Here is an 11,294-nt window from a genome sequence, read left to right as displayed (position 1 = left end):
ACCCCCGGCGGTAAGTGAGGGACTACTGTAACATAAAAATTAGAAACCACAATTTCCCCCAATAATCAGGGCGCACGGTGGCGCAACTGGTAGAGCTGCTGCCTCTCAGCGAGCAGGTCCTTGGTTCAAACCCCGGTCCAGGGGCCTTTCTGGGTGGAGTTTGCATGTTCTCTCTGTGCATGCGTGGGTTTTCTCCGGGTGCTCCGGTTTCCTCCCACAGACCAAAAACATGCATGTTAGGCTGATTGGTAACTCTAAATTGTCCCTAGGTGTGAGTGAGAGAGTGAATGGTTGTTTGTCTCGTTTGTCTCTATGTGTCCCTGTGATGGACTTGCGACCCGTCCAGGGTGTACCCCGCCCCTCGCACAGTGATTGCTGGACATGGGCACCGGCGACCCCCGTGACCCAAAATGGAATAAGCGGGTAAAGATAATGGATGGATGGATGAGTTCCTTCAGGACAGCTGCAGTCCACTTCGGTTGTCACTATTTGTAGTGTGACTTGTTAATTTGGTTTGAATTAAACTCCAATCCTCCAAACTGAGGTCTTTCAAACAGCTTTCTACAAATGATTATAACTTTTGGACAGAAACCCACTTCAAAATGGCTGAACCGTCACTTGAACTCTAATCGTTGCTCCACACTGCAGCCTTACAAACCTCTATACGGATGGAGTTATTACTGGACCACACGCTCAGCTGCCGCCCTTTAGCTGTAACAGTTCTCTCGTGCTCGGTGCAAGTGAGCGGACAGAAAAACTCATTTCTACACTGCATGCAGAAACGAGTAACATAGTTCATCATGTTCAGGTCTCTCTTTTAAATGAGTCCTCGAGGCTCAGTGGGATTAACCTGTCTGAATAAAGGTGGAATGAATGTTCGCCTGAACATCAACCACCACAAGATGAACTTCAGATCCACGGCTAACTGACTGCAGAGCCTACGGGAGAACACCAAGTACCATGAGCCATCAGTGTAAACACACAGGAAGTGATGTTCCTGTTAACTGTCAACATAAAACAAACATAATACTCCACACGCTGTATTCAAATGATGCTGAAGTCTAAATGCTGACAGACGGCTTTAATCTACTAGAATCTTGTGTGATTTTGGAGATTAGCCTGAGCTAACGCCACATTAGCATTTACAACGACAGCTGAGTGTCAAGAACTGCAGATAGTGTTTGAATGGCCGCAGTTTGGAGAAACAGTTTAATTCTGATAGCACTGATGAGCTAATGGCTAGTCTGGGTTAATCTTAAGACCAAGGTGGTTTGGTGACTTCTTAAAACAACGTATATCTAAAATAAAAAATCATGGCGGTTCATGCAACCGCTATTTTTTCAAGCTTTGCATCATTATCAATTTCACATTACAATCATTTATAGAAAAAAACATTATTATTTTGTAGCATGAATTACTAGCGGTAGCACTTCCTGTGCAGCTGGGTGCAGCAGAAACATTAGAATTAATCTTCAGAATGTGCATGTAACGTGAAACTGATGACGATGCAAAAGTGAATAATTTTACTTGAAGCATTTTGACTTGTTGAGACAACAAGCCACTTTGGCCTGTACCCCTTAGAGTAGCTGTTAGCTCGTTAATTCACTACAAATAAAGTATTTCTCCAAACTGAGCCTGTTCAAAACGCTATCCTCAACAGGTAAGACATTAACTGTTCTTTCTGCAGAAACCCATCTTAACAGATCTCATCTGTCATTTAAGAGTCAGAGATCAGATGTATATGGCTGAACAAATCAAGGAACAGAATCTGTCCAACCGCAGCAACTTGTCTCAACTCGGTGATCTTTTGTGTAATTCATGTATGAAGGAGCTCACAGCAAGCAGGGCGAGTTATCAGTTATTTAATGCTGTCATCTTGTCAATGTTTAAACAAATTAAAGGTGGGTTCATGGAAACTGAGCCCCCTTTTCAGCTTTAAAGTTACTAAAATATTGTGAGTAACTTCCAGTAGCACTGACTCTGTTCGTTTGTATAAATTATGCAGATTTTAAGGACGGTTCGTCTTACAGTGATTTACACAATCAGATACACTGAATTAAGAGGAAAATTGTCCAATCATTTTGATAATCAAATAAATGCTCAATCAAATCATCTATTTTTTTTTTTTTATGGATTTCAGGTTTGCGAAGGAAAAAAGTACCGTAATCTGCATCAGTTCTAATTGGTTAATTTGTTCATATTTCTTGTTCAGCCCTTGATACACACACGCACTAATTAGGCCATCAAGATTTCCTTGAATAAAGGCATCATTCATCAGTCCCGTCAGCAGACTGAAACTTCAAAGACTACACACAAAACAAACCAGCGACTACATTTTCACTCGTTCGAGCCCTAAACTTAAATCCAACTTGAACTTGTGTTGTTCCTCACGAAGCTAAATCCACAGCTCCACATGAACTAATGAACCACTGCTGATGCCACTTCATGTGATGTGACAAAAAGAGCTGTTGCAAATAACGTATCATACAGAAACTCCTACAGACAATAAATACAGGAGGAAAGCAGAAGTCAAACAGCTTCGGTCTGTTTGCCTTAAAGAAATGACGTGGCACAAGCTCACCAGGGTTAAAGCTAATATTCGCTGAGCTGTCTGCGCTGAACGCGTTGGAAGATTATTGCTGCGTTTTTTTGAACACTTATACGAAGCTTGATCACATGCATGTGTGCATGCTCTTACGATGCTGGAACTGTAAGCAGATCTGTCCTGTTTTAAAGGATTCTGGGGTAGCAGTGCTCTAAGGCAGGTGTATAACTGCTAAGTGTCTGTTATTAGATCAGAGAGTTGAGTTTTAAATGACACCAACAGTACAGACAGGAAAAGTGCTTGAACCGTGACGCAGAGTCCTGACTCATTCCTTCTTGCTGGATCCCAGCTTTTTGAACAACTTCTTGCCTTTAGAGAAGAAGCTTTTCTTCTTCTTTGCTTGCATGGAGGAGTCTGTTGGTGTGGGGCTGCCTGAAGGAAGGGGGGCTGGAGGAGAGCAGCAGACCTCCTCAGAAGCTGGACCTGGAACTGGGTCCTTGTCTGGCGCTGTGCTCGTTGTGACTTGCAGCTGTGCTCGCAGGTCTGTGTCCTCTGGCATGTCTGGGTGAAGGGGTTCGGTTGTAGGGCGCAAAGCCTCTTCTAGTGTTGAGGGGCCAGAACCCAGGGGTTCTGAAGTGGATGTCCAGGTGTCCTAGAAGAGGAAAATACAAGTTTTATGTGCAGAAATGAGAAAAAGAAAGCCCGCCTTCTTTTAATTCTTTTACGTATCAGGACATAATAAAAACCATCTGATCTTTACCAGGTTCTAAAATTATTACAAACAAACCTGAAGCGTGGAGAAATACTCAACATATTCCAGCCAATACTCGAACCCAGGGGTCTGCAACCTTTTTGATCAAAGAGCCATTTCTCATTAAATAAAAAAGAGCCCAGAGCCATGAAATCTGCTACAACTGTGATGATCAACTGGTGGCCCATGGGCCACTTTGAGTTAGCTGGAGGGGGCTTTTCTGAGCAGTGGGGGTGACATTTTAAAATAATGAATTTCAACATTTATCAATATTTTTGCATTCTGGGACAAAAATTAAGTCTATGATGTAAAGAAGTAAAAACTTCTAGCTTTAGATGAAAATGAAAGCACTGAACTCTGCAGGTCTATGCGGTCTTTTATGTGAGGGGATTAAAGAAACTTGCCCAGATGGCATGATTTAACCTTTAACCTTTTTATCACTTTGAAGTGATAAAACAAAAAATAGTGTCACTCAAACATTTGCAGAAAATTTACAAAAAAAAAACAGCCAAAACTAGCCTTTTGTGTTGTGGGTAAAAAAAACGGAACAATGAAATTTCCTGTAAGTTATGGTCAAAGCTTCACTGAGCCACAGATGAGGGACCAAAGAGCTGCATGTGGCCCCAAAGCCACAGGTTGCAGACCCCTGCTCTAACCGAAGTCAAGCTGTCGTGTTGTTTTTAGACAGAAGAGGATTTCTCCAGCAACCCTTCTAAACAAGACATACTTGTTCAATCTTTTTCTAATCATACTGTCATCAGATTTAACCTTTAACCTGCTGACTGGGCCTAAGAATCTGAGAGCCAGTACGTGTGGTCAGCAGCATCTGGCTGATACTGAACCTCCTAAATCTTCTAGAAGCAGAAATGGACTTTTTCACTCACAGTTTTTCCACTTTGGTTTTGGTTTTGTTTAACAAAGAATGATGTGGAGCAGACCGGTGTGTGCACCAAAGTCCATGCTCAACAATGTTCAGTCCGGTCATCTGGACATTTTTTTTTTTTTTTTGCTGAGATGTTTCACCTTCCATCCAGAAGGCTTCATCAGTTTGAGGAACCACCAAACAAAACTGCTTCTCCCCCAACAGACTACTCCAAAGTGGAAAAAAACAGTTATGTTAAAACTGGTGTGTGGTTTTGTACATGAAAGTTTGTATTTAAATAACCTGGTAAAGACCAGATTATTCTTCTTATGTCCTGATGTGTAAAACCCCAGATCTGAAGCATTCTTTTTACCATGACTGCATATTGTATGAGACATAATCAAAGCTTAGTATACACACCTAATGGAGAGGCTAATGTCTTTAAAAACACATAAAAACAGATTTCTACTGAACTCAAGGTTTAACAAACTAACACTCTAGTAGGTGCAGGATTCTATGCAAAGAAGCAGAGTGGAGTACAGCTGAGTGGATGGAGGAGGTTTGGTTCACAGATAGTCGCCATGTTAAACACTTACAATCACGTCTCAAAGTGTACAGATCGTTTATGCTTCTGCAAAACACCATGCAGCAAACAGTGGGGCAGAAGAGATGCAACAGGACGTAGATGTGAAAGAAGAAGAAAAACAAAGAGCAACCATGCGATTTTAAATGACAGAAAAAAATAACACAAAGAAATTTAAGATATTAGTGGTTTAAAAAAAAGGTTTGATACATCAATACATGCTAAACATGACAGGTAGGCTAAGTTACCAGAGATTCCTTCTTGGGTTCTGGTGCAGGTGGAGCACAAACTGGTTCTGCTGGAGCGTAATCTGGAATGGGTTGCAGGAAGTTGGAGGGCACTAAGCCCCGGTGTCCATTCAAGTCTCCCTGCAGGACAAAACATTCTAATGTAATGAAATGCACTCTCTACAATGACCAGATTTATGTTTGCTCTGACAGGAGTCTGTCAGCAGCTGTTGGTCACTTTGTGTCATGCTGCTCATTATGCATTATAAGGTTGTTTTTAAGGAGATCTTAAACAGGTCAGAAATAAAACTACTTCCTGCCAGAAGAGTCCCAAGTTGCAACAGAGGAGCTGTTGCTAGCAGCTGCAGTCAATAATTTACTTGCACAAAACCACAGATTTCTATGTAAATAACCACGAGTTGAGAAACTGACTGATGTAAAGGATTTTAAACTAATGTTCCAACGAATGATTGTGAATTTTTTTCAGATAAACATTTTAAGATAGCAACAATCCACTCTAAAAGCTATTTTCCTCACTTGCTCTTGTGCAAGGCGGACGCTTTTTCCTCCTCCTCCTGCTCTCCTGCTTTTTGTGCTCGCTGTCTTATGCATCGGAGCTTCTATTTTACACATTTTCCGAAACTAAAACTACTGTCATGGATCTGGTCAGCTGGACTTTCAACGCAATCGATAAAATCTTTTCAACAAAGGGACAGGGTCCTGGAGAACCCTCAAGCCCTGCTGAGACGCACGCGGCAGGATACGTCATGGATCCGTGGGGAGTTTGGGAGCTGATGTGCCTTTCTATTCTGTCTCAGGAGGATGCCGAAGATGTTTATATAATTGGAATCATGATAGCAGGGTTTCTGCTTTTTGTTATCGATGGATTCTTATGTTATCGGCTACTGAGGAAGACGACGGCAGCAGTTGCGACCATGGCAGGCAAAATTGCTGAGTCTGTGTGAAGGTTTGATTTGTGCTTCGAGTACTCAAAATCAGCTGATTTACAAGCTAAACCGTAAGATGGAAGCGATTTGTGACCTGCGGCTTCTGGGACTCGCCAGCATGTTGGAGACGATCTTGGAGGGGGCTAATAAGCACAAACCAGAAGAATGCCCACAAATCTGGCCAGTTTGGATCTTGAAAGTACCAGCAGGACTCAAGGCTGACAAGAAAAAAAAACAGTCTGCCTGAAAAAAAATAACAATTGTGACTTATCTGAACCTGACTCCCCCGTTTGGCCTCGAAGCAGGCCGACTTATCAAATTTCTCCTGGTATATGTGTAAACTAAGGAAAAGATATGCCTATCGCGGGTGTGGGTGTGGAATGTAACCCCCGCAATAACTGAGGGACTACTGTACATTGCAATCTTGGCTTTAGATGAAAACTACTCGAAACAATGAAACAAAATACAAAAAAAAGAACAAATTGAGAACTTCTTTGGAAACTATATTGGGCGACAGTGAACCAGCGTGCTAGTGGCCACTCAAGCAGCACCAGTAAAGTCTCTGAAAGGTGCAAACACAGTGAGGAAATCTGATTCAAATGATTTCAAATTGGTATTGAATTGTTATGGGTCAATACATGGAACTGTCATAACTTAAACTGCAGCCCAGGGGTGGGGTTTGAGCACATCAGATGTGAATTTAAGCTTTTGTAAATACTGTCATTAGGAGCGGAACTCGAGGAGATAAGTATTTGTTGAGGTGGTATGCATTACACAACGTTTGAGAACCACTGAAACCTTTCCACAGAACTCCACTTCAAAGTGGTTGGGACGTTTTATTAAAGGGTGTAAAGTTTGACTGTCAAACTTTACACTGATGACACTTACGTAAAAGAAACCGTCTTCGTCCATGTCACCGAACACGTATATGACGTCTCCTGCACTGAAAGTCAGCTCTGCCTGAACACAGCCAGAACCAAAAGGGATCATTATTTGATTTACATTTACTGCGCATACTGTTTAAAGCCAAACAATAAAAGTGAAGTTCAGACCTCTATGTCAGTGTTGGGGGAACTCTCTCGTGGATCATAATCAAAAATGGCAACCATCTTGCGAGGTCCGGAGGACAGTTTCCCTCCAGCTGCAGGGGCAGCAGTCTGAGGAGGATCTGAGGGGCAAAAAGAGCAGCACAAACCTCGACATCAGACCGTGTTTAAAGGAACGAGGTACGAGTCGGGTCACCACATGCAGCTCTTCAGCTCTGCAGGACTCCCTCAGCATCATGCTAACCCGAGACAGTCGCATCAAGACAGTGACACAAACCAAGGCTCTAATGGAAACAATATGAAAGATTAGTAGTTAGAGCTAGACTACATATTTATTAAAACAAAAAGACATCCAACTTTTAGCAACGTTTGGAGCAAAACTGCAAGCAAACAAAAATGTTAAATGTTTAAATAAGGCCACTTAAACTGTGAAATGAAAAGAAAAGTTAGAAAGAGACTGCTTGACATCAATCAGGATTTACGTAGCTTTTATTTCTCTTTATAACAATTGGTTCCAGACACGGAAGATTATAGATTATAGATTTCCTCTTGAAATAAGTTTTTTTTAATGCCAACATTCTACGCTATATTTTCTAATCATCAAGCAATCCCTAATAGAGAAATATACAGCTGAGCTTGCATACTTTCAGCACCAAGACGCTGATGTTTAAACTAGAGAAGAAGAAAAAACAGATGATGCAAAACTGCAGGTGGAAACGTGTCGTCTTCACTTTCAAAGAGTCTTATCATGCAGATCAATCGAGAGGCTCAGAGAGACAACCACAAACCTTGACTGGAGGAGTCCACACTCTCCTCCCAGACTGCTGCAGACTCCACTGGAAAATATTAAAAGAAGGGGTGGGGGGGCATCATAAGCAACAGGACATAATCTCGAGAACTCGTCTGAGGTTCTGGCCGGCTTCACACAGGCAGAAAGGCATCATGGGCGGATAAATCTCTGAACTGCTCTGGTTCATTCATGTTGACTTTTCTGCAACAGATGTCAATGTGTGAAAGCTGAAGGCATTGCTTCTAGCTTCCTTCGTACAGAAAGGTGTCCCACAGGGACCGGTTCTCGGGCTGCTCTTTATTCCTTTCAGCACTATTGATCAAGAAGTATCAAACGCTAATTTCCACTTTAATGCAGGAAATGCTGCGATGCTGTGAAATACTCTGCAGCGTCAACATCTTGTCAGGAGCTTTATCAGCTCCAGCATTCTTATATTGTTTTTCAGCTCAATTTGTAAAAATGCAAACTAGTTGTGAATCCTAAAAAATACAAATACTGAGAAATACTGATTGATGATTTTCTTTCCTTCACATCTTCCAGCAACTGGTTCAAAAAATAACTCAATGTAAAACTTGGTTTATTCTTTGAAATCAAGTTCAGTATTTCTTTTTAAGGATTAAAAAACTTGTATGTGCCACTTTTGTGTCTTAGACCAGGGGTGTCAAATTCACTTATAAAAGGGGGGCAAAATTAAAACTTTTTCAAACTAAAGGCCCATTTCAGAAACTACATGAACTCAAATCAGATATGCAGCATCTTTTCTTGGTCACAGGTTCCTCAACAAGAGTTTGATTGGTCTCATTTGATGTTCTCTGTTGTGCTTTCGACATCATAATCAAAGATTACTGAAAAAAATTCAAGAGATAGAAGTATTTTACGTTTCACCTATCATCTTGGGGGCCAGATAAGATGACAATGAGGGCCACATTTGGCCCCCAGGCCTTGAGCTTGACACATACATATAGATTATTGTATGCAACATAAATGCTATACTTGCATGCATTTTATTCAGTCACCCAAGTGGCTCTTCAGTTTGTTACAAACCTTAAAATTAAATGGACTGTACTTATATAGCGCCTTTCTATCTTATCAAGATACTCAAATGCTTTACACAACAACCTGTGCCTCATTTACCCATTTATACAGCACTCTACTATAGATCTATACAAATAATAATCAGTGCTTTATCACATTCATACACCAATGGGACACGCATCAGAGGCAATGAGGGCTTCAGTGTCTTGCCCAGGGACACTTCAGCATGTGACTGCTGGTGGAATCGAACCCCCAACTCTCACATTGGAGGATGACTGCTCTAACCACTCAGCCACTGCCGTCCCCACTATGACTCATCATTTTACATAATATTCTTGTGTTTGTCTTTTCACAGATTAAACCTTTGGAGCGGTTTCACCCTTGTTAGTTTCTTCCATCAGAACCTACATTCTTCAGAAAAATAAAGGAGGCTGCTGGGTTTGGTCAAATAACTGAGGGCTTGAAGAGAGCCTTCCTGGAATCGGCTCTAAAACCAGATGAAGCCGAAGGAATTTGCATTGAGTGAATTTTAACACATTTTAAACATCTGGATGTTAATGTTTTTATGGATGACTGAGTATTTTCTGTGATTGATTTTAGTTTTTATTATTTATAGCTGTCAGGTGATTTTTTTTGGTCATGTGTAGACTTTCTTCACTATATTACGTGTGTTGTATTTTAGCGTCATTTTAAGCTGCTGCCTGTTTTGACCAAGAGTCTTTCAGGTTAGTTAAAGCCTACATTAAAAGTTAACAGAACTTTATATCTGCTGAAGCATCCTTCAACAAAACTACGACTTTGTTGACAGGTTGTATAATAACTGGTTGGCATGTTTAGAAAAATGAAGACTGACTGTTTCAAGTTTCAGATGGTCAACCTCATTTTACCAGTTTATGCTCCTTTTTTTAAATGTATGTTCTTGTTGTTTTGTCTAGTTTGCTCTTCACTTTGGTCGACACAGTTGTATTTACCTGGGCTATATAAATAAAACTGACATTGACATGATGATGCGAGTGGCACCCACTGTGAATGCTCTAATCAGTCCATCTTGTATAAAGTAAAATCAACATGTGCTCAGAAGCCACGCTGCCTGTGTGAAGCCGGCCTTAGGAGACACCATGCAGAGTTTACACAAAGCCACAGGTGAAAATCAGAGAGGATGAATGTTTGAACAAGTAACCTTTCAGTCATCATGTAACTCTTTAGTTACAAAGAAGCAGGCTTTGGGGGGAAAAAAGTTTTCTTTGAGTTAATTGATCAGCATCACGCTGCTGTAATATCTGTAATGAGTATACAGTGAGAGGAATGAGTCAGGAATGTGGTCGTGGCTTTTAACATCTTTGACCAAATCTTACAGAGAACCCAATTTGAAAAAGTCAGCCTATGGAAAGATCTGTAAAGACTACAAAAAAAAAAAGCGTGACATTCTCACATCTAGAAAACGAAACTACTTCAGAAAACCCACTTGTAGTGTTCAAATTTGCCTACAATTCTGGGAAGTGGCGTGATTTTATTATTAGATTTACGGCTTCAAAAATTCCCCCGGTTGCCAGTGAGAAGCAGTGACTGAAAGAAATGCATTTAACGTGAAAGAGACAGAGAGAGAAGCAAACCAGAGAGAAGAAGAAAGAAGAGGTGGGAAGCCGCAGTCTGCAGCGAGACACACCTTTCTTGGATCGCCTCGGTTTCGGCGGTGGAACAGGGCGGCGCGGAAGCTGTGCGTGTGTGCGAGCGCCTTAATGGAGTTTTAGAGGCCAAAAGCAATAAGAGAAATGAAACCAAGTACAAAAAAAAGAAAGACAGGTGTAACTTTTGAAAGAAGCAGACGGGACAAGGTTGACAATGAACAGGAAGCGAGGAGCACAATGAGACATAACTGCAGTGAGAACAAGTGGAAGTGAAAAGGTTAAACCAACTGCGAGTATCGCTCTGGGTGGAAAGCAGGAAACAGAAGCAAAGTGTTAGTTTGACTTTACTGCTCGGCCTCTATCAGTCACCACAGATTAAATCAACTTGCCACAAATCAGCCTGAAAACACAGCTAGTGCCAACAAATGAAACATGGCTGTGGTTTAGTTACAACACAAGGGAAACTAAATCCAAAAAATATCATAGTATGGCTTGTTGTTTACATTAGACAAAACTTTAGTGATACTTTGGGAAGATTTCTTCAGGGAAATTCAAAATTATTGGCTCCACTTTCAACAAGTTCAAATGATCTGACGTGAGCTTTGTTTGTTCCTGACGTTGAGCCAGATGGTGGAGGGGGGGTTTTTGGGTCCCAGTGCTAAACAAAAAACTGGTTCTACAAACAGACAGTTCAGAACCACTTTGGCTCTCAACGGTCAGAGAGACATTTTAAAACCAGGTCATGAAATCAAAAATAAACACCTCTTTCAGTAAATACTCGATCTTCATGACTCTGAGTTTCTCTAAGGAATCACAGAGTTTATTTGTACAGATCTCACGGTTTGTCTCTTTATATATTTGTCTATATATCTCTATATAT

At 41.1% G+C, this 11,294-nt stretch overlaps 1 protein-coding gene across 1 annotated transcript in view; it reads right to left on the bottom strand.

Moving 5' to 3' along the window:
* Nucleotides 1–2,553: 2,553 nt before the first annotated feature.
* LOC119420328 (RIMS-binding protein 2) overlaps nucleotides 2,554–11,294 on the bottom strand; it is a 37,639-nt gene continuing 28,898 nt past the window's right edge. Inside the window, exons 15-18 of the mRNA XM_037687715.1 lie at nucleotides 6,968–7,083; nucleotides 6,804–6,875; nucleotides 4,990–5,109; nucleotides 2,554–3,197 (exon numbers count right to left, since the gene is read on the bottom strand). Of these exons, the coding sequence (XP_037543643.1) occupies nucleotides 2,871–3,197; nucleotides 4,990–5,109; nucleotides 6,804–6,875; nucleotides 6,968–7,083 (635 nt within the window). The 3' untranslated portion in view covers nucleotides 2,554–2,870. The remainder of the gene's footprint in view (nucleotides 3,198–4,989; nucleotides 5,110–6,803; nucleotides 6,876–6,967; nucleotides 7,084–11,294) is intronic.

Source organism: Nematolebias whitei, chromosome 14, assembly GCF_014905685.2.
Source record: "Nematolebias whitei isolate Nwh7 chromosome 14, NemWhi1, whole genome shotgun sequence".
Lineage (NCBI taxonomy): Eukaryota > Metazoa > Chordata > Actinopteri > Cyprinodontiformes > Rivulidae > Nematolebias > Nematolebias whitei.
This window is presented reverse-complemented; position numbering and strand designations above follow the sequence as displayed.